General features: G+C 42.6%; 1 protein-coding gene across 2 annotated transcripts; it reads right to left on the reverse strand.

Moving 5' to 3' along the window:
• Positions 1-2,932: 2,932 nt before the first annotated feature.
• FZD7 (frizzled class receptor 7) lies at positions 2,933-27,916 on the reverse strand. Of its 2 annotated transcripts, XM_039257414.1 has the most exons (3): positions 25,888-27,916; positions 16,125-16,206; positions 3,758-3,809 (listed from the first exon to the last, which is right to left on the reverse strand). In XM_039257414.1, the coding sequence occupies exons 1-3, from the start codon at positions 27,604-27,606 to the stop codon at positions 3,802-3,804; spliced, it is 1,809 nt and encodes a 602-aa protein (XP_039113345.1). In that variant the 5' UTR covers positions 27,607-27,916; the 3' UTR covers positions 3,758-3,801. The 2 variants fall into 2 exon arrangements, with proteins under 2 accessions (XP_039113346.1, XP_039113345.1); XM_039257415.1 differs by lacking the exon at positions 16,125-16,206 and having other exon boundaries at positions 2,933-3,809.

Here is a 27,916-nt window from a genome sequence, read left to right on the forward strand (position 1 = left end):
CCCACAGGAGACCTCCCTGTCTTTTATTCAACTTTTATAGTTTCCTTTGGGAAAGTCAGGTCTCCCTGAGAATGGAGTTAAAATGCAAGTCTCTCTATAGAAACTGAATTAAACACACTGTGTAGGAATGGGACCCAGAGTGGATGTATGAATTTGGGATGGATGGGGGAAGAGTGAGGGAAAGAAGGAGAGAAGGTGGGGCAAGACTGAGGACGGTATCCCTTGGGAGGTAGGTTGGGAGACCCAGCCACAGAAGCTTTGCCTGCTCCCCCATATTCCTAAGAGCCAGCCTGTACCCACGTTCCTCAGAACAATCTTAAAATGGGGCAGGGGCTGCCAACTTCAGGCTGGCCTCAGGAGGCTCTGTAAGTATATATTTAAGGAAGAAGGGAAGTATTTCCTTCTCATCTCACAGAACAGACTCACCTGAGGCAGCAGAATCCCTTGCCTAGGGGCCGAAACACCAGATAAAACTCTATCACAAGTTGGATCGTGTCATATGTAACAAGTGTGGTCAGATATGAGCAGTGCCTTCTGTAGAACCTCATGACCTCATAGCCAGCCCTCAGTCATGCCCACCTCCAATGCCAACCCACTCTAAAGCAGGTGTCCCAGGGGAGTTGTTAGTCAAGCAGGGAGAACTTCTTTGAAATAATGACTTCCAATGGGAGATACTGAGAGCAAGAGTGGCTTTTAAGATTTTATGATAATCCTTCTCCTGATTCACTGTCTAGACATAGTTAGGTGCACAAAGGGTTAACAGGCCTTGTAGGACTCGGCTGCCAAGTACACTTAATGCTCAGTCCAGCACTCCCGGTTTGTATTCTTGCGCTGTTGGAGTGGCCTGTTCATGGCATCTGGTTCCCTGGCAACAGCTTTCATTGGCTCAATCAAAGCCCTTTCTTCTTAAGAAAGCTCCTACTGAGACGCCCACCACCACCACTAATCACCATCTTAACTCAGGGTTTAGGATGCAGCTGGTATGAAAAATAGCATTTGTGGATATGAGAAGATAAAGCCATGGCTGGGTTGTATACACCTGCCTTGTGTGATCCTTGCACTGGTTTTCTACAGGATGGTTGGAGATTACCTGCTTTTCCACTGGGACGGAGAGAAAGTCTGAGCCAGAAAGTTTCCCAGAGCTGAAGTTCTTTGTTCGGCCGAAATCCATGAGCCTCTGTGATTCATGACTAGCTGTTTCCTGGGCTGATCGGTGATATAACTATAGGCTCTGTGCTCTGACAAGGGGCGTTGCTGAGCTGAGGGAGTTCAAACAACGAAATCCATATTGTGGAAGGCTTGTCCCCAGTCAGCCACAAGCTGGGGAAAGAAGTCTGCCTCCACCATAACCCGGAGAGTCTGGCGGCGACTCCACTCGCCCCAAGATGTCTCGGTAGCTTCAGAATAGCAGGAAAAAGTAGCCATTTGTGCAACATTTGGGGGGAAAATGTTTATTAAATTCTCTAATAAAGATGGGCATCTTTAGGGGGAATTCTTCAGTCTTTTTGAGAGTTGCTTTGAGTTTTCTTGTTTTGTCTAGGGAATACATCAAGTGAAAGTAAGGAAATAGAGATGATAGGCAAGCTGTTCTCACTTTTGGCTTACTCGTATCAATTCATTTAATCCATCTTTTTAAAAATCAAAGCCTATCCCATGCACTTAGACTCACTGAAATCTAAATACATAGCAGCATCATTCAGGAACTAAAAGTTTTCAAAATTCAAGAATATTTACAAAAGATGTTGACTTTTGGCTGGCCATCCAGCCCTAAGTCATTTTTGCTGCCCTAAGTCATTTTTGCTGCCCTAAGTCATTTTTGCTGCCCTAAGTTTCTGGCTTCCTGAGAGAAAACAGTCATCCTGGTCATGGTGCCGAGATGTAACAGGACAGTTCACAATTCAGAGACAGTTAAGGTTTGTGCCTGCTCTGCTTGGGCAAGTGAAGGTCCCCTCCTGCTGCTGTGTGTGGATGAATGGTTCTCTGTATCTGATGCCAGCCTGTCCACAGCTTAGGGCTTTTGGTGGTGCTACCTCACATGTTGTTAAAATATATTAAGGAGAACATTTATCAAAAACAGCACACATTTGGGAGCTATTTGGGGACCAGTCTTGTTCTATCTCCTATTAGGTGTATAATGGGTAGATTCCCAACCTTCCAGAGCCTCAGTTTTCTCATTTGGAAAATGGGGATAACAGCACCTATCCTGTGGGGCTCTTGCAAGAACTAGGAAAGATGATGTGCCAGTGCTCCACCCCCACTGAATCTGCTTAAATTATTCTGAACTAGGGCCCTGGTACTGTCATTTTTAGGAGCTCTCCAGGTGAGTCTAATGTTCAGCTAGCATTGAGAACCCCAGATGAAGCAAATGAAAGGCACTCTATGTTTATTTATTTTTTAGGCTGAGGAATTCTTTGAATATCAGGGATTCTTGGGGATGGAAATGAGGAGGAGGTTAATATTTATAGAAACAAAATTATTTTAATCCTTCCTCAGATCCAAGAGTCACAACAGATTAAAATGGAGATGTAACCCAGTACCATAAAAGAATTCTCCCTTCTTTGATCCCCTTTCTGAAAAAAATTGAGTACCTTCTATATGAATGTTTTGATATAAAGTAGTATAATTGGGATACATAAAGAGTATAGTCCCTGGGCTCAGGAGGCTCACAGCCTAGCAAGGGAAAATAAGATATGCTCCATTAAGCCTATATGTAACTGGGGTCGGCATGATTAAATAGTGATACCCTGAGTTGCTTTTTCCCAGGAGGAGCTTGATGGTATGACACAGAAAGTTTCAAGATACCCTGAAATGAGGGATATTTTCAGCTTCAGTTCTAAGCAGGAAGTGATTCTTATCCTTCCTAAAAAAGATAGCATACTCTGATTAAAGACCAAGAGAATAAAGACACAGAACACTTGGTGAAAGCGTTAAATTTTATGAAATACCATACTGCCATTTTCATTAGTTAGTAGAACAGGCAGCAAGCATTGTAGGGCATATTTTGGGGAAGAAAATCACAACTTTTTGTGATTAGTAACAAAGTGGGGGTGGTTTAAAACAATATGGGACACTAGATCTAGAGATTCTAGAACTGCAAGAAGATTCCAAGCTGACCCCCAAATGGTTCTTTTAGCCATGCTATCATAAGCTTTCACTAATCTCTTAGGGTAGAGAGAGAGGAGACTGGTGTTGGAACCCTTTGTATATTCTTTGGAGCTAATTCCATGTAAGAACATAGCATAGGGATGGCAAACAAGTATCTTATTAGGTACCAAATCCAATCAGTTGGTAGTGGCTTCCTAGAACACTTGGTTGAGAATAATTCTGCAGAGTCGTGGCCTAGAAAAAAGGAGTCCCATGGCTGATCAGTTATGTCTCCCATAGGCAAAGGAGGAAGAGTGAATTGTGATGCATATACAGATCTTCCTCAACTTATGATGGGGTTAAGTCCTGATAAACTCATTGTAAGTTGAAAATATTATAAGTTAAAAATGCAACTAACATACCTAACCTACTGAACATCATCGGTTGGCCTAGCCTACCTTAAACATGCTCAGAATACTTACATAAGGCTACAGCTGGGCAAAATAATCTAACACAAAGCTTACTTTACAATAAAACATTGAATATCTCAGGCAATTTATTGAATAATGAAATGGAAGGGAAAAACAGAATGGTTGTATGGATGGAGAATGAATGATGGTCAGTGTATCTGTTGTTTACCCTCCTGATCATGGTTGGACGGGGAGGTGCAGCTCACTGCTGCCGCCCAGCAGTCATGAGAGAATATCATCCTGCATGTCACCAGCCTGAGAAAAGATCAAAATTAAAAATTTTAAGCACACTTTCTACTGAGTGTACCTTGCTTTCACATCATCATAAAGTTGAAACATCGTATGTTGAACCATCGTAAATTGAACCAGCAAATTGAGGACCATTGGTACTGAGCTTTGCTAACTCAATATTTAAACTGTACAGAATTCTTACTGCAGAGTTTGGATTTAGTCATTCTTAACAAATCATTTTGGCATCAACCTAAAGTCAAAAGTTGAAGAACTATTCCACTTATTATTATAGTAACCCTAGTTCCTCAAGTTCGACATGCCATACATTTTTAGATAAACTGATAATATAATAACAAGTTTTAAGGGGGAAAAGACTACTATAAATATAACATTTATCTGTACATTCTTTTTCAGTACCTCACTCAGTGTTTCAGAATAAACCTCTTCACTTTTTCATAAAGTGGTTTTTTTTTTTGTTTTTTGTTTTTTTTAGAAAGAGACAGAGCAGAGCAGAAGAGAGGGACAGAGAGAGAGAGACAGAGATAGAGAGAGTCCTTTTTTTTAAATTTTTATTTTACATTCATTTTTTTTGAAAGACAGAGAGAGCACGAGCGGGGGAGGGGCAGAGAGGGAGACACAGAATCTGAAGCAGGGTCCAGGCTCTGAGCTGCCAGCACAGAGCCTGACACAGGGCTCGAACCCACAAGCCATGAGGCCATGGCCTAAGCCAAAGTTGTATGCTTAACCAACTGAGCCACCCAGGCACTCTGAGATAGTCCTAAGCAGGCCCCATGCTTATTGTGGAGCCTGATGCAGGGCTCAGTCCCACAACCCTGGGATCACAACCTGAACTGAAATTAAGAGTTGGAAGCTTAACCAACTGAGCCACTCAGACACCCCTAAAGTTTTACTTTTAAGTAATCTCCACACCCAACATGGGGCTTGAACTCACAACCCTGAGACCAAGAGTCACATGCTTTACCAACTAAGCCAGATACCCCAAGAATAAAGCTCTTTCAGATTCAGCCTATGGATTCTTCTGAATTGTTTGTGACCATTGACAGTTGTGCATAGACAGCATCATGAGGATGCTCTGCTTTTTATCACCTGGCCTAGTGATCTTGACTTTCTTAGAAACTGTAGGCTTAGGCTCTAATTGTTAGCTGTATTGTAGAATACCAGGGTTTCATTTGTATTTCCTATTTGGTTAAATTCATAATTTTGTTCTACTCTTAATGAAATTAATCCTTTCTAGAAGGTAAACAGCTTCTTGTGAAATAAAGAAGGTTCTAAAAGATACTTGGTGCCTGAGAGTTGTTTTGTGATGAATGAGTTAATCATACCGACCTTCCTTAACTTTAAAAATTCTGCTATTTCTCCTGAGATGTCTATCAATTTTTATTGTATGTAATTACTATGCCCATTGTGTAGACTGGCAATCCTCTTCTAGTGTCCTCTGGAGTGCTTGGCTGTTGTTTTGCTAGAAAACATGAAAGTGTAGTCATGCCTTCAGCAATAAATATTTGCTTCACTTATTGTAAATATGCTGTGCTAAGTTCTCCCATGGGCAGACAGCAACAGCTCTGTCTCTACTTACTCTCCTGCCAGCAGGTGGCAAATTTCTTTTAACATAAGTTCTAAGTGGCTTCCCAATTTGAGAAATGTTGAGATGTGAACAAATAAGAGTCTGAGGCTGGAGGGAATAAAGCAACTGCCTAAATGAGGTAAACTCCAAGATTTCAGGTCAAAATTCAAGTGCCCAAAATAGGCAAATAAGGTAAGCAGCCTCTATTCCCACCTCGGTCCCCTTATAGAATAATGGCTTACAGGGGTTTGTTGTATCTGGGTGGGCTGCATATATCACTCACAATATAAAACAGAAAGTATTGCAAGAAAGTAACAGAAGATAGAAAGTATTAGGTTGAGCAAATGCTGTGGGAATCCAGAGGGATAGAAAAATCCCTGATTTATCTGCTTGGATAAATCAGGGCAGAGGAGCAGGTGGCATTCAAGTGGACATTGAAGAAATAGGTGCTGAATGGGGCCCCGTGGAGTGAAGAGGCAGACCATGGTGGCCATGAAAAAGTACCACTCAGATCTCCAACTGTGCAGAGCATAATTGACTGAGGGCCCCAGTTGCCCACTCTGAAATCCATCACTGCAGTTGTCCTGTGGCCAGGCTTCCCACAACGCTGCTCCTAGCTGGTGACTGAGTATGATAGCAGTACTATAGCAGGCAGGCTTGTTCTTGGGAGACACTGCAGATGGGGTACTCTTCCAGTGAGTGACTTTGTCTCAAAGACTCCCTGACTGTCTTGGTGAAATTTATTATTTTTTTTCAAGTAGGCTCTATGCCCAACATGGGGCTTGAACTCACCATCTCTAGATTGAGAGTTGCATGCTTTATTAACTTAGCCAGCCAGAGACCCCTGCCTTGTGAAATCTTTAAATAATTTTTTTAGGACTGGGGCACCTGGGTGGCTCAGTTGGTTAAGTGTCCAACTTAGGCTCAGGTCATGATCTCATAGTTTGTGAGTTTGAGTTCCACGTTGAGCTCTCTGCTCTTAGTGCAGAGCCTGCTTCAGATCTTCTGCCCTCCTCCTCTCCTCTCTTTGCCCTTCCCTCACTCTCTCTCTCTCAAAAATAAATAAACATTAAAAAAAGAATTTTTTAAAATTGCAAAACAGTCTAAGATACTTCCATCCTAATTCTCCTTTCCCCTTTTCCTTCACAAGGTCAGACCCATCCTCAGTCTGATATTTCTTCGGGCTCCCTTCCCATTTTCCCTCACAGGTGTTTTCCTAATAAATCTCTTGCACATCTAATCCTGTCTTGGTGTCTGCTTCTTGGAGGACTGGGAAAGACACCCAGTCCCTCTGGAGGTGCCAGGTAGGTGTCCTCAATGCATTTCATATCTACTCTTTGATTTGCTTTATTTCCCACCACTTTCCCAATTACCACTATGTTTTAGAAGTTGGTACTATCATATATTCTTCAGGGTAAGAGACATTTTAGGCAGTGAGAAGCAGGGAAGTCCTGTGGAGAAGAGGAGAAGACCTAGAAGATGATTAGAAAGACATCCTAATTTTTTTTCTTATTCTAATTATTTCTTTAAACATTTATTTTTTAAACAGAAAGGTGTGTTTTATTAGCCGGGACTCTTTTGGTTACAAAGAACAGAAACTCAATGCAAACTAGATTAAGCAAAAAGGTTGAATTAGTATGATGGTGATGATATCGAGCTACATCTCAGGAACAAGCAGAATCAGGGACCTGAATGGTATTGGGATCCTACTCTGCCTTTAATTTCTGAAGCCAGTGAGATGGCACTTGATGGCTCTTGGGCTTTATGTCCCACAGCCCTGAGACCCAGAGAGAGACTGACTTCTTTTTAGCTCCAGTTCTAATTCCCTGGGAAAAGCTCAGCTTGGGTCAGATGCCTACTCTCACAATGATTAACTATGTTCAGGGGGACTGGGTCAGGGAAAGAACCATGATTAGTACTATACCAGCATGGTGGGGTTGCATGTTGGATGTTCTCAGAAGGAAGGAGAGTTGCCATTATGATCATGTATAGAGAGTTGGTCATCTGTTAGGCCTTCTGGGTCAAACCAGGATTTGAAATCCCCACTTCCTCTTTCAGGACCTCTCTTCTCTACCTTCTTTCTTTTTCTTTTTTTAATTTAAAATATTTTTTTTAATCTTTATTTATTTTTGAGAGAGAGAGAGAGAGAGAGACAGAGTGCAAAAAGGGCAGGAACAGAGAGAGAGGAAGATGTAGAATCCAAAGCAGGCCCTGGGTTCTGAGCTGTCAGCACAGAGCCCAACATGGGGCTTGAACTCATGAACTATGAGATCATGACTTGAGCAGACGTTGGACGCTTAACCAACTGAGCCACCCAGGCGCCCCTCTGAACCCTCTTTCTGACCAAAAGTCCCTATAAAGAAAACATCGATTTACTAGAGCTTAGAGCAGTAAGGGACTTCAAAACACACTCTGCTTTCAGGTGGGTTATGGATTATTTTTATTTTATACCTTATTAATTTCCTATGGCGTGTACTCATTTCTAGCAGGCAACTGGCAACACTGCTTTTGGGAATTTGGGAGCCCTGGGAGGAGAAAGATAAGTACTCCTCTCTCCCCCTTCATTGCAGCTCTTTCAGGGCTGACAATGTCAGAAAGTTAATACTGTCTACAAATCCTAACTGTTGGCTCCTGAAGTCACAGCCTTTGGTACTCTGTGGTTTTTAGTGCTTTGGACATAGGGAAGGTAAGATTTCGGAAATGCCCTCCATTATCTTGATGACCCAGCTCAAAACTGGGCTCCTTATCCAGCCCCCTGGCACAGCTATGATGATTGCTGCCTGGTGAGGCTGCCTTTGAAAGTTGGCGTTTTGTTGGGACAAATTCAAGCCCCAGTGGCAGACTTGGGTTGCAATGGAAAGTAGATTCCAAAGCCGCCCCTGGAATGTGAACTTTTCCTGGAAACTTTCCATGCTGCCTCTTAGAGAACAGCAGGCATCAACGTATTCACACCAGGAGTCAATTAAAGAAACCCAAATTATTGCCATTCCAATAAACAATGATCTCTCTTCCTTTTCAAATAAACTTGTTAGGATGGCCTAAAAGCCAGGTCTAATTATACGATCAGATAGTATAAATCTGATTAGAAGCTTTTCGTCTAGTTTAATTAATTTTCTCCTGCAATCAGAGCTATTTTTAGCAAATGTTAAATATGTATTTAAACAACTTTCATGTACACTTTTCTAAAACCTACAGGGGTTCTCTTTCATTCATCCTTCCTCCTTTTTTTTTTCAAATTTTTTTAATGCTTTTTATTTATTTCTAGGAGAGAGAGAGAGAGACAGCGTGAGCAGGGGAGGTTCAGAGAGAGAGGGAGTCACAGACTCAGAAACAGGCTCCAGGCTCTGAGCTGGCAGTCAGCACAGAGCCCGATGTGGGGCTCGAACCCACGAACCGCGAGATCATGACCTAAGCGAAAGTTGGACGCTTAACCGACTAAGCCACCCAGGCGCCCCATCTTTCCTCCTTTTTGATGAGGCATAACTGTTCCTAGGACACAGTATTCTGAGAGGCAAAGTTTGGAGACTACCACGCCTTCACAGCCTGTAACATAAATACATGTATCCAGATACACATAGATCAGGTATCATAGGTTGGGCAGTCATTTAAGGTGGTCCCAAGTAACTATTAAATGTTTGATCTACTGGAGAAAAAAGGGGAGGAAGCAAAACGGTGAGAATATTAGCAGTAGAACATAACTGCACCTTTCAAATTTGTCTCAAATAGGACCTTCCAAGGACAATCATTCTTACAAATTACCCTTCTCCCGCTCCTCCACTCTCCTCATCTCCCACCACACCAGTTTCCTCTTCTCAGGGTACATTTCTATCCATCCAAAAGTTGCAATCTAAATGATTTAAATACTACTCTTATAGGTAGTAGAATGTATGTCATTCACCTTTACTTAGCATAGTACCTGGTACATAGTAGGAAGGAGGGAGGGAGATGGAGATGGGGGATGGATGGAAGAAGAGAAGATTCTAATACTCTGTATGGTTAGGATTCAACAATCTCTTTGCAAGTTCATCCTTATGGTGAATAAGTCTGACTGGTGAAATTTGGTGAAATGCTATTTGACCAAATGCAGAGCACTGGCTAATGTCATCTGTCAGGTACCCTTAGTATGTGTGCATGAGGAGTGGATAATTGTGGGTGAACTCTTTTTCCTTTGTAGTGGGATTTCTTAAGGGTCTGAGTTAAGATTCTATGTCATCTTCATGTTGACGAAAATTACTGCTGTCATTTTAGGTTTTTCTCAGTTCATTCTGTCCTTGTCAATTCTGATGATGAAAAAAGCTCCCTTGAGATTTTTTTAAAAATATTTTTATTTATTCCTAAGGGAGAGAGAGAGAGAGAGAGAGAGAGAGAGACAGCGTGAGCAGGGGAGGGTCAGAGAGAGAGGGAGATACAGATTCTGAAATAGGCCCCAGGCTCTGAGCTGGCAGTCAGCACAGAGCCCGACGCGGGGCTCGAACCCACGAACCGCGAGATCATGACCTAAGTGAAAGTCAGACGCTTAACCGACTAAGCCACCCAGGCGCCCCGCTCCCTTGAGATTTTTTAAAAAAACAAATTTCCATAGAACTCAAGCAACCCCCCTTCCTCTTTTTTTTTGCATTTTTTTGGGAGGCTAGAAAATGTTAGTCTGAACATTTAAGTTAGACTATAATTTACTAATTGTAGAATTATTCTTTTCTTTTTTGTTACTTTTAATAAGTTATAAAATCAATGTCTTTAAAACCAATGGTCATCATGTTTTTTCTTTTTTCAAATTGGCTAAGAACAGTAGAAATAAAGGGGGAAGTTCTATGTAATCATTCCTGAGAAGTAATTAAAAAATCACAACCACCAAACATGAAATAAGATTTATTTTCTTGTTGATATATTTGAATAATTCACATTGAAATTAGCACACACAGAAAAGGAAGAATTCTCTAAAGATTATTGCTTTAATATGTATGCACAAAGAGATTTTGGGCTGTTAGCAAAGGATGAGGACTTTAATCAAATGTAGTCAAATGATCTGTTTGCACTGTTCAAGGGGAGGTGGTAGGGTCCACTTATCAGGGTCCCCTACACCGGCCAGCAGGAGACCTCCCACACTGTCTGTCTTAGAGAAAGAACCCAATTTGGCCAAACAGTAGATAAAAAAAAGAGAACTCACCACTGTCTGGGCCACTGCTGGCTGAGCTGAAGTTTGATAAAGTCTAATAATATCTCATGTTTACACAGCAACATTTTCCTGGGGGCAAAGTGCTTTACCAGCATTATCTCATTAACCTGTCCTTTGACCCCAAAATCAACCATATTTTAGTGGTATGGGTGTGAATAGAAGAGAGAAAGAATAAAAGAATTAAATGACAGAGCTGGATTTGGAATTCAGGTCCCTACATTTCCAGGCCAGGTTGGTCTCCTGTGGTCCCTTATGACCCTTAGATGAGGCATCTGAGCCCATTCCAAGAAATGGGAGTCTCAGGATTTGGCATGGCCTAATTTATTTAAAAAAATTTTTTTAATGTTTTATTTATTTCTGAGAGAGAGAGAGAGAGAGAGAGGCAGCGTGAGCAGGGGAGGGTCAGAGAGAGAGGGAGACACAGAATCTGAAGCAGGCTCCAGGCTCTGAGCTAGCTGTCAGCACAGAGCCCGATGCAGGGCTCAAACCTACAAACCATAAGATCATGACCTGAGATGAAGTTGGACACTTAGTCAACTGAGCCACCCAGGTGCCCCTAAAAATGTTTTTAACATTTATTTATTTTTGAGAGTGAGAGAGACAAAGTGTGAGTTGGGGAGGGGTAGAGAGTGTAGGAGACACAGAATCAGAGGCAGGCTCCAGGCTCTCATCTGTCAACAAGAGCCCAACACAAGGCTTGAACTCATGGACGCTTAACCAGCTGAGCCACCCAGCATGCCATGGCATGGCCTAATTTAAAAAGGAGAAACAACTCTTGCCTTTCTGTGTTTTCCATGTGTCCAAAGAATTGGAAAAATCCTAAATATTCTACCTTGTGTCTTCTAATTTAGTTCTCAAATCTTGGTTCAATGAGTTTGGGGAGGCAGGAGGAAATTGTCTGCAGTCTTGGGCATATATGACTGTACTTGCATTTTTCTGGGGATGCAGCCCATAGTTTCCATCAGATTTTAAAAGGATCTGTGATGCCTTGAAAAGGAACTCTGGGTTCTTAGTTTTGTTCCCTAGCTATAGCAAGATATTGTAGCCAGTCTACAGAAAGATTAGTATTTTGGAGTTCCAACTATGCATTCAGCTCTAATCTAGTTATAGGGTCATAGGGCAATGGAATAGATTTTGGCTGATAAACTACAAATCATTTCTCTAAGGGTGCTAATACTTTATTTGGCTCTGAATAATTTTCCAGATGTGATCCATTCATTTGCTCTTGTATTTATTTATCCAACAGACATTCACTAAGTATACTATTTTCCTAGGGTTCCTGTACCAAATTACCACATACAAGGTGGCTTTAAACAACAGAAATTTATTCTCTCTCAGTTCTGGGGCTAGAAGTCTGAAATAAGGTACAAATAAGACCATGCTCTTTCTGAAGTTTCTAAGGAAGACACTTCCTTACCTTCTCTAGCTTCTGGTGGTTTCTAGCAATCCATGGATTTCCTTGTCTTGTAGACACACCATGCCAATTTCTGCCTCTAGCATCACATGGCATTCTCCTGGAGTGTCTTTCTATCTTTTCTTGTAAGGACAACAATCATATTGGATTAAGAGCCCACCCTATTCTCATATGACTTCATTTTAACTTAATTAACTACATCTGCAATGACCCTAGTTCCAAATACGTTCACACTCTGAGATTCTGGGAAGGACATGAACTTTGGCAGATACTACCAACACAATACACTGAACATCTCCAGGCGCTAGATATCGTACTGGGTACTAGAAGGTAAATATAAGACAAATCACTGCATAGGCACTAATAATACTTAATGCTCTTTGTTTTTGTTTTTGTTTTTGTTTTAGTCCAGTAATGTTCCTTCTTGTTGGGATTCCTTTAGTTGTCCCAGGGTGATGTAGGAATGTCCCAGGGTGATAATGGAGGTATCTAGGCCTTTACTTTGATTTTCTTCTGAGTCCACATTCCTGTCTATTTTTGCAGGGAGCAAGAGAGCTGGAATTCATCTAATTGATTAACTTTCTGTGGTCAAAATAGCTACAAATTCTCTCTTTCCTCAAAAAATGAATTTGTGTGATACAGAAGTATGTAGGGCAACTATGAACAGATCAACATTACCAGAGAACTCTCTGCAGAGCAGAAATGGTGGGAGATGAGCTAAAGAGGTAGGCAGAAATCATGGAAGGACTTGCATACTTTGCTTATGGTTTTGAATGAGGAAGAGACAGTCATAATTATATTTACCATGATTCCTTCTGGCAAAGGGAGATTAATTGGAGGAGGGACCAAAATGCAGGTAGGGAGACTGCATTTTGGGGGCTATTACCATGATCTGAGCAAGAGATGGTAGTCATGGGGAAGAACTAGAATCCAAGTTAATTGGCCAACTGGAAAGGTTAAGGGAGAGGACAGAGCCAAGGATAAATTGCACTTGCTGGCTGAGGAAAATATATAGCACTAGCTGTTGGATCTCAAACCACTGACCTTGTCTTAGGGGTCCATGATGCCTCTTAAACACCCAGAGCCTGTCGGGCTATAGGGGAAGGCTGACAACTGCAGGGGAGCCTGATTTCCCTTGTAATCACCCTCTGTTCCCTGAGGCAAGTCCCGTAGAGGGAGCTACAATAATTGGCTCTCTGATAGAGAGATGCCTGCTTTACTTATTCTAACAACAGTGTTGGTGGGTAGACTTTTAAACATTCCAGGATGCTCTGGTTGGGAAAAGGGACATCTCAGGCTAGGAGGTGACAGCCTAGATTGGCTGTGAGACATTCTTGTGTCCCTTGACCATTTTAGCACCATGCACTCAACTGAGTTGAAGTTATTTCCCCAAACCAGAATAACAGTGGTGACTTTTTCATGCTTGGAGGGAAACAGAATGTCTCATCTTTTCCAAACAATTCTCAAACTTCTTAGAGAATCTGTCATTATTTCTCAAATTTCTCATCTTCAGGGGGAGTTTGGAGGTTGGACATAGGGTGAACACTTGAGGAGCACATGAAGTGAGTCATCTGGACTTGGATGTTGACTTTCTTGAGTCACTTTGCCCCAGGGGTGCTCTTATTGGGCTCCCCTGCAATCCCTTTTATGTAAGAACATAATGAGATGAGCTAAATCTGAACCCACTGTGGCTCCTCAAGTGTATAAGCTTCCCCACTGGTGACCATGATCCTCCTGTGATACCCTCCCGCGTGAGGTGAAGTCATTAAACATAGATCATGGAAAAGCAGGGTCTAATTCCCTGCTAACAAGTAACACATGACTTGGAATAAATGTACTTCACAATCCCAAGAGAAGTTAATCACAGTTTTAGTGATATTTCAAAGAAATAGTCAATTCTATGGATACCCACAATTCAGTATCAGGATTGAGGGGAAAATAAGCAGAAAGAAGTATACAGTACACCATAGAAATAAAGGGATCTTTGGCAAGTTACTTAACTTCCTGGTACCTCAGCTTTAGGGAAATGGGGATAATAATATCTATCTCAGAGAGTTTGAAGAGAATCAGATGAGATAAGAAGGGTACAGTGCTTAGCACACTCTACATAAGTGCCTGGTGCATTAAAACCCTCAATGTTATCACTTATAACTCTGGGATACAGGGAATGAGAGTAACAGTAGAAAGTCAACTAATATTTGTCGAAGGAATGACTGAATCAAGGTGTCAGGGGCTCAGAAGCAGGGCTGCATTCAGAATTTTCTTTTGCTATCTTGCTCTCTTTCTTTGCTGGATTTTCCCTTTGATCTTTTTCTTTTTTCTTTCTTCTTTTTTTTTTTAAATGCATTCCATCTTTGTGTTTCCTTTTTCTTGGTTCAGAGTGACAGGTAAGAAAGATCTCTGGGTTAAAAGAAGTGTCCCCAAGGAGAATGAGGCTAGCTAGCTCCATTCTAATTTTTCTTGAAGGCTGATCCTATGCAAAAGGCTAACCTTTCTTTCATTTTTTAAATCAAGTCGCCAGGAAAGGAGAGTAATAGACAGAATAATGTTTACCTCTATACACACTGTAACTGCCTTGGAGGTGGAAACTGTTGAGTATTTCTTTTTCTTTTATTTAAAGAGCAGAGTTATTTTTGTTTGTTTGTTTGTTTAAGGCAGTCTCTGTGCCCGGCATGGGAACTGAACTCACGACCCTGAGATCAAAAGTTGCATGCTCTCCCAACTGAGCCAACCAGGTGCCCCCAAACTGTTGAGTATTTCCATTCATAAGCAGAGTCCAAACCTGGCGTGTTCTGACTAGCAGAAAATTGTGGTTTTTCAAGTTAAAAATAAGAAAAGGCAATTGAGGTAGCATTCTGATTGGACAGCAAACACTGCATTTAGATTTTTTTTGGTAGTCACTTGAACTGCTTGGATAGATTTGAGCAATTCTAAGAGACAAATATGGAGCAGTTATAAATATATAATAGTGGTGGTGTGCACTGAAAGGAGACTTGAGTTATCTGAAGTAAACATTTTGTACAACGTGTAGACCAAAAGCCACTTAATGAATAGAGAAATTGTCTGTCGCCTTACTTTCATCAGAGATGAACTAATGGAATTTCCTTGCTGTTACATTTAACTCTTACGGTGAAATAGATTCCCACCTTAAATGAAGTATGAATCCACTTTTATAGAAGGAGATCCCCTAAGTGGGCCCCAAATGGAGAACTTGAAAGTTTATTTTTTAACCTTCTTTTTTGTCGGCCACTTGTACTAACAGTAAAATGAAACTTCTTTGTGACTGGAGAGGATGGTTTGGTTTGAAACATTTGTTCTCATTTTCTGGGGTTCCTTTGACTTTATCAAACCATTTGGCTTTTCAGGAATGCTGCAGGGAACACTGGCAAATGCATGCTATGCTAGACGCTGGGAGCACTGCCAACCAAGTATTATGGCATTGACTGACTTTCCCCTAAAAAACTGTGCTATTTACAAATTTAATTCCTTAGAAATGCTAAGTGCAAATGGTGATGGAAATGGCAACAGATTATCCTTAGAATGAATTCTTTTCTGCTAAAAATTAAGTAGTCTCCTTTTAGGCTGGTATGTGTCTTTGTGCAAGGGTGTCAAATGACATCCATTTGACATCCATGTCAACCCTCATGGAATGAAACCCAGAAGTTAACAATGAGAAATGCAGTTATAACTATGGTATTTCATTGCTGACCATGAAGGATACAGAAAGAGACAAAGAGGGGAGATGTACATATGTACATGTGAGATACAGTTTTTTAATAACAAATTAAATGAAAAAGATATTACCTTAACATTTAGGTTTTCTCTGTTTAAGTCTGCCTTCCTTTAGATCATCAAAGACCAGTTTGAACTGTCTCATACACGCAAGACCCCTTTTATTTAAAATAGTCTTCATACACACATACATACACACCATTGTAGCTACCACCACCACCACCACCACCACCACCACCACCACCACCACCACCACCATCACCACCACCCTTTCATTTCTTTTAGGAAAGAAATAATTTCTAAGCAACATAAAGCTCACCTAGGCCCATAAACTAAAGAATGGACTCTAGATCCCCAACATTTCTAACTCACAGGCCTTAGTTAGCAGATTAGCAAACAGCTGTGCTGGCAAAACCTCTTGAGTTGCTTATTTACCTGTTTCTGCTATAAAGTCTCCTGTGATTGGACCCTTCCTTCTTTTGGAAATCCAGTTATCTTGCTGGCAAATGTTGCAAACCTGCAGAAATGCATCAGGAAAGAGACAGTGTTTCACTTCTTTCTCCGCAAATCCATTGGATTTGCTGTTGTTGTTGAAACTTGTGAAATTATTTCTTGAGGGTTCTTTTTTTGTTTGTTTGTTTTTGTTTCTTTTTTTAAACAACAATAAAAAGAGTGTTGCCTTCAGAATTCACAGTTCCTGGAGCTAGGGGTAGAAAGAAGAGAAACTGTGTTTTCTGGAATTGTTTTCACTCTTTCCGCAAAATCATTTCCTGTTTGTTAAAGAGCACTCCAGTGGGAGGTAGAGCTAAATTATTCTCCATTCTACACCCTTCAGGGCCATATAAATTCTCTGTGCCTCAGGTGTTCCTTCTGTAAAGTGGGGATAATAAAAGGGTATTTAGAGTAGGGTGCTTGCACATACTCCCTTTTGAGCTCATGTTCAATGCTAATGTTCAGAATGATTCCAGAATTCCATATAGAGAGTCTGCAAAATGAGAATAATTTCCACCTTATGATGTTGTATGGATTAAGTGAGTTGATATAAGTGCTTAACACAGAACTTGCCCATAGTAAGCACTCATTAAAGAATAGCTATCATGTTACCATTTCATTATGATAATACTGCTATGATATATATGATAATACTGTGAAGATTCTTGTGAGTCTCCAAATAGGCCATTAGAAAGAACGTTTCCATGCTGCTAAGGTTTGTTGTCCTCATGCTCTTGTTCACTGGCTCCGGGTTTATAAGCAGCATGAGCTTTCTCACTTTCTCACTAAGTCTGTGTCCTGATCCTCAGGCTGGAATGAGCCAGGGCAGAAGCCACAGCAATGAAGGAAATCTCTGGAGGGACTCTTAATCCAACCTTTCAAATGGCGATTTCTGGGAAATACTTCTTCAGGCTCATTCCTGCTGCCAGGCCCTTGAACCCCAATGTCAAAATATATGAAAGAAGAGGGAGCACCCATACTCCTAGAATTTAAACAGCATTTATGAGTCTTCTGCTTCTCACTTAAAAAACAAAAATAAAACCCAAAAATTTCCTGGGGTCTAGCACTGAAAATGCTCTCTCCTTAATTCCATTCAGTCCTGATGTGAAATATTTTCTTTACTTATTCTTGCTTCAATTCTGGGTTAAATTAAAAAGAATAATAGAGAATGGAAGACATTAAGGCCTTAGTAAATATTTATAGCATGGTGATTAGGGGCACAAGCTATAGCCAATTTTGCTGCTCTGTGGCTCACCTTTCAAAGCCTGAGTTTCCTTATATGTAAAATGGGGAATAATGATACCTGCCTCCTAGGATTGTTGTGAAGAATAAATGAGATAATTATATTTTATTAATAATAATGCTGATGTGTACTGACATTTGTTAGATGCCAAGTACTAGGGGTAAGGTTTTGTGTAGATTAAAACTACCATACTATATCATATCCAGACCTTAGCATAATGTCAATGCTTAACAAATATTAGCAGTTATAAAGGTAATGATCATTAACAAAGTAGGAAGAGCCAGTCTTCCCTGCTGTTGGCAACATATTTGTACAATCATGCTCCCTTTCACAAAGCTGGTCCAAATTACTCATCACTCCCTTCTCCCTCTTAGGTCTCTCTCTTTCTGGCCGTACCACATCTTCAAAGCACATGGCTTTGTGGGAAAGATGGCCAGAGTCAGAGTCTTTGTGAGATTTGGGTGGAACTTTCAGTGTGGTCTGGCCTGTGATTACCCATGACACTGAACAGGGTGTGTTTAGTCTCACTGATTTCCCATCTTCAGAATGTGATCAGGATACTGCTACTCAAAAAAATAAAAATAAAATAAGATACTGCTCCTCATTTTTTGTTAGTACTTTAGGATCATGGAGAGAAAGATAATTTGTAAACACAAAAGATGGTGTTTTTGGTTCAATCTCCACTTGAGAAGCTGGTGTGGGGAATAAGTGAGGTGAGAGGTGTGTGCTTAGCTTTGGCCAAGTCTCGGGACAACACCTACCAGAAGTCAGTGTGCTGTATCCAGGGCCTAGGTCCTAGCTCCTCAAGAAACAATTTGCTGGCGCTGAAGAAACTCATGATTTGAGCTCCAAGACTTGTTCCCTACATCTGCTATACCTCAGGGACCAGCTGCCACCCATCTCTTCTTCCAGCTATCCCAGATCTGAAAACTGGAACTAAATGCTACATGCCATTTATTTTTCTTTGGAAATTAAAAAAATATAATTGGGGCTAAGTTATGCCACACAAGCTTTCATTGTTGGTACTGTATTTCCTGTTCCCTGTCCTGTCATACCCTCCCCAAGATGATTTTCCCTCTGATTGAATTGTCAGAGGGAAGTTTGGGGAACAAGTTTTCCAAAGGAGAGTAGTATTAGGTTGTTATCTCACCTAGATCATTTGAGCACCTTGTTTTCATTCATGGACTATATGGAATTTTATCTCCCCCTGCCTTTGTTTGCTTCCTAAATGCCCTTTCTTGCTCCTGAAATGCCCATCTCTCAGAGACCACTTCTGATGGTCCAAGCTGAATCTGATGCCAGGGTCAAGCCACATAAAGAGATTTCCATTAAAGGAAGTGAAATGCAAAAGAGATGGACTTGAGCTCCCTAAAAGAACTTTGCAGGGTGAAGCAGACTCCCCAGCTAAAGTACATTTGAATTCCTCACAATAGCTTCCATTTAATTTCATTAGTTTGAAGTCTTCCGAAAAAGACGTTAGGGACAATGACCTAGAGAAGCATTTAAGTTTTGGGCTGGGTATAACTGATCCAAATCAAAAGCCTCTGTCCTATTATTTCAGCCACATAAAATGTTGATTTGGCACTGAAACACCCAGCAATGGGAATTCCAGGATAACAAGACTGCAGCCAACCTAGTTGTGATAAAGACATGGTCTTTGAGAGAAACCAAGATCCCATGCAATAATACCCCTTTGGTACTGAGGAAGATGAATTATCAGATGGCAGAATGCAATTACTAATGAAGAAGACCAAGGAATGACACAGTAGCTAGTTCAATAGACTAGACAAGTCCAAAACTTGTATTTTGGCTCCAGCATGTAGTAATACAGTAATGATTTTACTTTTTGAATTGGGCTTATGAAGGTCAATGTAGGGCTCATTTTCTTTCACTGAGCACACACTGATTTGGTTGGCTAGAAAGGAAGACATATGGGCCCACAGGAAGAAAAAACACACACACAACAAAACAAAACAGGGATTTCAAACCAGCTATGGATAATCCATAAATGAGTGGGCCAGTTCATACTTCCTCCCGGCTGCTTGGAATCACAGGATGCTGGAGGAAGACCTTTGTCTTTGGTGAGTTACCCTCACCAGATGAGGAAAGCAAGACCCACAGAGGTGAAGAAACCAATCTAAGAGCACACAAGTTATGGATCACATAATTCTTGGGAAATGCATTCTTGCTGGACACACTTCTGCCCCTGAAATCAAATGGTCATTCCTACCACTGAACTTCCATAGCACTTTTCAAGACAGGTTGTGTGGCATATTATAGAAAGTGCACTGAGTTCAGAATCTGAGCACATGAGATTGATTCCTTTCTCCTTAGGTGTCACTTCACCTTACTGAGCCTCTCAGCTTCTTCATCTTTAAGATAGGAATTATTATAGGAGTGCCAGGCTGGCTCAGTCAGTGAAGCATGTGACTCTTGGTCTTGGGGTTGTGAGTTCGAGCTTTACATTGGGTGTAGAGATTACTTTAAAATTAAAAAAAAAAAAAATCTCAGGGGCGCCTAAGTGACTCAGTGGATTAAGCATCTGCTCTTGATTTGTCCCCTTGTCTTGATCCCATGGTTCGTGAGACTGAGCCCTGTGTTAGGCTCCATGCTTGGGATTCTCTCACTCCCTCTCTCTCTGCCCTTTCCTGGCTTGTGTGCTCTCTCAAAATAAATAAATAAACTTTAAAAAATAATTTAAAAAATAAGTAAAAAAATCTCTGTCATATAACTATAGTACTTTGAACATCAATTAAAAAATAAAATAAAACAGGAATGATTATACATTGCAGGGTTGTTATAGTAATTATGAGGATAACCAAATAATGAATGTGAAAGCAGCTTTTAAAAATAGTAAATGCTGGGGCGCTTGGGTGGCTCAGCCAGTTAAGCATCCGACTTCAGTTCAGGTCATGATCTTCTGGTTCATGGGTTCAAGCCCTGTGTCAGGCTCTGTGCTGACAGCTATCTCAGAGTCTGAAGCCCTGTTTTGGATTCTGTGTCTCCCTCTCTCTCTGACCCTCCCCTGCTCATGCTGTCTCTCTCTCTCTTAGAAATAAATTAAAAATATTTTTTTAAAGTAGTAAATGCCACCGCATGTCAAGTAAATATTATTTCAAACATCACTTGGACCTCTATAATGACACTTGCCAAGTTCTGTCTAGAAATATAATTAGCTGCTTATTCCTCTTTGGGGGACACCATGCTCCCCTGAACTATGTCACAAGTTACTCCAGGTAGACTGTCTTTCTTACTTTTATCTGTCTCCCTTTAGTCCCCTTCCAGTCCCATCAGAGCACCTTTTATATAGTGACTTCTTGAGCAGTACTTCTTAAACTGGATCACTTATAGTAAACCATCATTGTCTTAGACAAACTTTCTTTTTTTTTCCACTGTTGTACTGATTGAGAAAATCACAAGTGACTGAACATTTTTTTTTTCCAACCAAAGAGAATAAGAGATACAATGTATGGTTACCAAAGACTGGACATTTTATTATTTAAAAATTTTTTAATGTTTTATTTATATTTGAGAGAGAAAGAGACAGACAGTGAGTAAGGAAGGGGCAGAGAGATAGAGACAGAATCTGAAGCAGGCTCCAGGCTCTGAGCTGTGAGCTGTCAGCACAGAGCCTAACATGGGGCTAGAACTCACAAGCAGTGAGATCATGACCTGAACCAAAGTTGGACACTTAACCGACTGAGCCACCCAGGTGCCCCAAAGACTGGACATTTTAATGGTGCCCTTTTAACTAGTTTATTTTTGTATGAAATGTGAGGAATACAGATTCAGATGTAAAAAATGTCACAAATTGGAAACTGTTGAAGCAGGAAGTTTTATGAAATCAGTTTAATGCCACTAAGGGTGAAATAAGAGAAAAAGAGAACAGGCCTATGAATTAAGTCCATATTTGTGTGCTTGTGGTCCCTTCTAGGATTTCATGGAATCCTATAGACTTTATTCACCACCCACATATGCATATATAAAAATATACCATCTATAAATAGCCATTTGCCTTTTCAGTGAAATTAAAGATGGGAGAGTTAGAAGAGAATTTCCCAGTATAATTACAGGGCTCAAACCTACAGTTGTTGTATGCCTATAGTTCTCCCCAAAGAATTTCTAATATCACTATTTTTTATGAAGAGCACTTAAAAAATTATTTAATTGCAAAATGTTGTCAACAGGACACTTATTTATTTATTGCCATGATTTCCCAAATACTACTTAAAAAGATTATGTGTTGCCTAGGATTACTGTGTAGAATAATTTTGGTTTATAAACTATAGAAAATTTTCACAAGTGTTTCTGCTCCTTATCTAGGGATTAACACCAAACTGCTGCCAATGTTTTAAACTCTACACATGCCCTTTCACAAGCACCCTCCCTCACATATTTTCTGCTAATGTGCCTTTTCAAAAATCCGTGAGCTTCTAAAAGTCTTAGGTAAGAATCAACTGTGTAAGGATGCACCCCAATGTAAGAGGAATTAAACCGAACACTTTTATCTTTGCTTACAAAAAAAGCAGGTAGTAATTTATTCATACACAGTCTTTGTTCCTTCACTAAAGACCAACGCTCTTCAATCTCTGAACGTCCTGAAGGACTAGGAAGCTCTGAAAAGAGTAAGGGGACATATTTATAAGAGCAATCACACTGCTCTACCCACACAAGGGTCTAAGTGCCTTTAGCAGTTAATTTGTGAACAAAAAAACCCCATTGGGAGCCTTCCACCTACTCTAAAAGCAAACATTCTTAACAGGCGGTATTAGCGTGGTGTTAAAAGAGGCAGGCTTTAACCTAAAAGGTGTCATTTTATGAGCAAAAACTGGATAAACCTAAAGAGACTTTAAGTCGCTATTTTTTTCCTTCCTTGAAGCCAAAATCTTCACAGGTTAAAATGACCTCACACCCATTGTGATGTTCAAAACCCAGGAGGATCTTAAAAGATGCTCTGCACAGAGTGCAGCGGTGTGGCTCCCTCCTCGTGGTGAGGACTGTCACTGGTTTTCCTTCTGCATGTTTGTAAAACACACCAGCCATGTGAGCAAGCCTGTTAATTAAAACAAAAACAGAACTGTTTCTGTTGAGCTTTAGAAGTGAAGAAGAGTAGAGCTGAGGCGGGGAAGGAGAAATAGCAGCATCCAGTCTGCTGCTGGGTCTTGAGGGCTGCTCAAGAATGGAGCTACTGTTAGGAAAAGCCAGGAAATAGGCACCTGATTTAAAGAAGAGAGACAAGTAGAAAAAGAAAAAATATCTAAGGCTAGTGAAGCTCTTGGAATTGGAAGTATTTAGAATGCCTTTATCATTTCCCTGAGGGACTGTTTAATATCAAAGTGCCTGGTTAGGAAGGCTTCTCAGTCTAATCTGATTCCAAAGTTAGCCTCCCAGACCAGTGAAAAGAATAGCTTCAGTGGCTTCAGGCCATCCTGGGGTCAGGCATGGAGTCTATTCCTGCTGGAGCTGCTGAGTCACTGCCACCTCGGGGAATCACTTGACCTCTGGTTTGGTTGACCTAGAAGGTAGAGTGAAGCCTACAGCTGAGAAGCCTCCATACTAAAGGCCCTTGCTATTAACTGGAATTATTTCCTGACTTTGAAGCCTCCTGAACTCACAGGATTTAAGAATTAACAAATTACGTAAGGTGCATTTGAATACAAAAACACCAATTAAAAAGACACACACACACACACACACACACACAGGATGCGTTCACAGAATTCTTCCCAAGGAAAATATCACCAGAAAAGCAGACCAAAAATATTTTCTAGTCCTCTTTCAAATATGGTCTGCATCTCTGAAGGGTCAGATAGCACCTCTCTAAAAGAGATGCTTAGGGGCGCCTGGGTGGCATCCGAATTCGGCTCAGGTCATGATCTCACGGTTTGTGGGTTCGAGCCCCGTGTCGGGCTCTGTGCTGACAGCTAGCTCAGAGCCTGGAGCCTATCTTTAGATTCTCTGTCTCCCTTTCTCTCTGACCCTCCCCTGCTCACACTGTCTCTACCTCTCTCTCAAAAATAAATAAAACACTTAAAAAAAATAAAAGAGATGCTTATTCTGTACCTTCAATAAGTTATACAAAGCAAGATATGAAAAGGCTTAAGGGTGTGTGGAAGGGTAGTGTGGTGGTAGGCAGGAAGTGGCAACAGAAAAAAAAAAATAAAGGACAGATAAGGCATTCCTTACATTGTATTTTAAAAGGGAAGGAGAAGACTTCACTAATACAGAACATCTATATGATGGACAGATCCAATGGTATCTCTCCCTACCTTCTTTTCATAACACAAAGTTCTGTTCTTTAGCTTAAAGATATATAGGAATTGTAAACTAAATAAACATTCACTTTGTATTAAAAAAATTTATTTTGTGATCTGTACATGTGATAAAGTGGGGCTTCCTTGTAGACTTTTAAAGGAAAAACAAAACAAAAACCCAAAGTAAAAATGTATAAATACAATATATATTTTCTTACAAAAATGGGAGATTTACAAAATATACATACTGCACTTGTCTCTATTTTACAAATTTCACATGCAAGAGATACAACACAAAAGATGCCAAAAACTGTGTAGTGGGAGTTTTAAATCTGACAAGACCATTTTGGAAGTTTAAGAAACACAAGGTTGATGTTAACTTTAATATAAAAAGCAGCTCCACTCAAGTGAACATTACATATATAAAGTAACTTGTACTCCTGACAGTACCCTCTCTGATTTGAAAACTGTTTAAAACAGCATTTAAAAAATTGTTTTGAGAAATAGGATAGTGTTGCAAGATTGGAGAGTAGTGTCAAAGGTGGAGTAAAGGTTAGCTCCCATGATTCTCTGCTCAGCTTTAGAGCATTATGCAAAAGAATCAGAGTTCCATTATAGAAAAAAAAAGTACATGATTTAAGATTAATAAATTTAAGTCATGCAGCACATTTCAAAGAACTCCAGAATTACTTTGAAGTTTACCTTCTTTTAATGACTTTCCTTAAAAATGGGACCCATGGTTTGAACTGTCCGCTTTGTTCATTATCATTTCTGCAGGTCACCACCCCACCCAGCCACACAAAGACAGGGTCAGCATACACATGATGTTTGATAAACGGATTTATGGAACTCAGAAAACAGGACAAAATGGTTCTTTACTTAAAAAAATGTTTTTAACTTCTTTATTAAGGAGGCTGAGGGTATTATGTTTTTCCTTTTATCTTGAAGGATTCAAATTGGAAGAAAATAGAAAATCTAAATGCAGGTTTATAGTAAGAAAAAAAAAAATAAAGGGAGAGATTTCCCTGAACATTTTAACAGAGCCTGTAGACAGGATCATGTGTTCTGAATTAAATTTATTTAAAACAAATACAACAAAACCCCTTGCATTTTCTTTTAGCCAAGTCAGAACCTCTGCCTGACTGGGGTATGGGAGCATACTGCCCTTCACTTTTCCTTAAAAAGGAATGTTTATCTCAGCCAAATTAACATCCAAAAGGAAACCTCTGATTTGTGCTACTTTGCCTATAAAAGTTGCTGTCTTCACAGTTATGCCTTTCCACAGGGAGACACTTTTGTTTCCTCTTTTGTCTCTTACAACAAAGACAAGGGGAAAAATGCACTCCTGTTTTGAAAAGCAACAAGTCATCACTTCTTTTCAGAGTATTAAACCAAATAAAACACCCTTCTTTCTTCCTTCTGCCTTCCGCAGGAAATTTAAAAAGTAGCAGAAATACCTACTACTCCTCTCCTTTGCCTCATCTCAAAATGTTATCTTCATTTCTTTGCATCCTCACATTAGAATTCTAGGAGGCAAGCCTCCCAAGACTTCCAAATGCTTATTTTACAAGAACTTGAAAGGCGTAGGAGAGGAAAAACAGGCGGGAGGGGCCCGGGGAGGAGAGACTGTAATGTCTGACCCTGGAAATTAACCCATCTGGGCTCCAGTTTGGCCCTAGTGAAAAGAGATTATGGTTTGACCACCGCTTGACAAGGACACCGCAGGGAGTCCTCCCTTTTCCCAACAAAGCCGCCGCCTCAGACAGAGCTGTACCTTTCACCCGGGCCTCACAGGAGTGAGGACAGGCCACTTGTCTTGCAGCAGGGGAACCGCTCACAGTCCCAGGACAGCCCTGGAGCCGGGAAGAACTCAGAGCAATCTTTGCTGGGTTCAATCTTGATAGGCCCAGGCTGGCCATACCGTATATGATTAACATCACCGTTATCATCATCATGATGATCATCATCCTGCAAGTCTTTGCCAGAAGTCTTTTCACCCAAACCGTTTTTCCACCTAGGCCTCCTTATCCAAACAAAACCCTCGCCCAAATCTACAAATCTCATCTCTCTTCCAGGTCCCTTCTCCTTGGAGGGTGAGGAGGTTACAGGCAACTCCCCCCCCCCCCCCCAGCAGTTCTCTCTTTCCCGTGCCTCTCCCCCTGCGAGGGGATGGGGGAAGGGAGGGTGGGGGAGGGGCCGGGGCTCATACCGCAGTCTCCCCCTTGCTGCTGTGGCTGAGTCTGTGATAGAAGCGGCGCCACGACTGCAGAGTCTTGCCGGACCAGATCCAGAAGCCAGTCGTGATGCCCACGATCATGGTCATCAGGTACTTGATCATGAAGACAGTGAAATCAGGGCTCATGGGCGGGAAATGGCCAGGCGGGCACGGCACCGCGTAGCTCTTGCAAGTCTGCAGGAGCCAGGTGCGCTCCCAGTGTTCGCGGAAGGCCTGCTCATAGAAGTAGCAGGCCAGGACGATGGTCGCCGGCACAGTGTAAAGCACGCTGAAGACGCCGATGCGCACCATGAGCTTCTCCAGTTTCTCGGTCTTCGTTCCATCGTGTTTCATGATGGTGCGAATGCGGAAGAGCGACACGAAGCCGGCCAGCAGGAAGGACGTGCCAATGAAGAGGTAGACGAACAGAGGCGCCAACACGAAGCCTCGCAGCGCATCTACGCTGGACAGGCCCACGTAGCACACCCCACTGAGCAAGTCCCCATCCACCTGGCCCATGGCCAATATGGTGATGGTCTTGACAGCAGGCACGGCCCACGCGGCCAGGTGGAAATACTGCGAGTTGGCTTCAATGGCCTCATGGCCCCACTTCATGCCAGCTGCCAGGAACCAAGTGAGCGACAGGATGACCCACCAGATGGAACTGGCCATGCCGAAGAAGTACAGCACCATGAAGAGGATAGTGCAACCCTCCTTCTTGGTGCCCTGCGCCACCGTGCGGTAGCCGTCATCTGAGAAGCGCTCCACGCACACCGCGCGGTCCTCCAGCAGGAAGCCGGCCACGTGCGCCACGGCCACCATGAAGTAGCAACCCGACAGAAAGATGATGGGCCGCTCGGGATAGCTGAAGCGCCGCATGTCCACTAAATAGGTGAGCACGGTGAAGAGCGTCGAGGCGCAGCACAGCACCGACCACACGCCCACCCAGAGACGGGCAAAGCGCCTCTCCTCCTCCTTAAAGTACATTAGGCCGTTGGCACGGCCCGGCTCACACGGGGCGCCGCAGTCGCGCTCTCCCAGGAAGCGGTAGCCCAGGTAGGGGGGCACCTTGAGCTGGCGGGGGCACGAGAAGGGGAAGGCAGAACGGCCCCTGCCGTCAGCGGCCCCGGGGGGCAGCGCGGTGAAGGGCAAGTCCGGCATGTAGGGTGCGGTGGGGTAGGCTGTGGGGCCGCCACCTGGGCCTCCGGAGCCGTCGGACGTGTTCTGGCCCACGCAGATCTCGCCGGCGCCGTGTACCGGGAAGTTCTCGCAGCGCAGCCGCTCGGGCCACTGGAAGCCGAACTTGTTCATGAGCGCTTCGCAGCCCTGGCGGGCACGCTCGCACAGAGAGCGGCACGGCGGGATGGCCTGATCAAGCACCGTGCACACGGGTGCGTACATAGAGCACAGGAAGAAGCGCAGCTCAGGAGAACACTGCACCTTCACCAGCGGGTAGAACTGGTGTACCTCGAGGCCCGCGTCCTCTTGATTCGTGTGGCCTAGCAGGTTGGGCAGGATGGTCTGGTTGTAGGCAATGTCCGTGCACAGCGGGATGGAGATGGGCTGGCAGAAGCCGTGGTCCGGCACCGAGATGCCCTTCTCGCCGTGGTAAGGCTGCGCCCCGGCACCGGCGGGCAGCGCACCCAGCAACGCAAGCACTAGAGTGCACAGGCCCAGGGGCGAGCGCGACGCGGCCGCGCCGGGGCCCCGCATCGCCGGCCACGGGTGCAGCGGCGCTCTCAGCTGGAGGAGCGCAACGAGGCAGCCGAGAGAGGCTTGGATCCCGGGAGGCGCGGCCGCGCCCGGCGCATGAGAGTCCTCCCGGCGCCGAGGCCGGGCCGTGGGCGGCGCGCAGCTGAGGGCGCTGCAGCTGGGGTGCCCGCGCGGCGGGGACGCCGCAGCCGTCTCCGCCCAGCACTCGATCAGTCGCGGGGAGCCCAAACTCGTCGGCCTGGGCCGGGGGCGCCGAGGGGGGCAGCTTTCTTCTCCCACCGCGACGTAACGGTGCGGCTTCTTCTGCGAC

This window comes from Hyaena hyaena, unplaced genomic scaffold (assembly GCF_003009895.1).
Source record: "Hyaena hyaena isolate Hyena2069 unplaced genomic scaffold, ASM300989v1 scaffold_615, whole genome shotgun sequence".
Taxonomy (NCBI): domain Eukaryota; kingdom Metazoa; phylum Chordata; class Mammalia; order Carnivora; family Hyaenidae; genus Hyaena; species Hyaena hyaena.

What these genes read in the sequence shown, in the direction of transcription:
- FZD7 (XM_039257414.1), bottom strand. Translation starts at nt 27,606, where the DNA reads ATGCGGGGCCCCGGCGCGGCCGCGTCGCGCTCGCCCCTGGGCCTGTGC. An exon ending in GCAGCAAGGGGGAGACTGCG is followed by an intron (nt 16,207 to 25,887) that starts GTATGAGCCCCG and finishes GCATTTCTGCAG; the next exon opens with GTTTGCAACATTTGCCAGCA.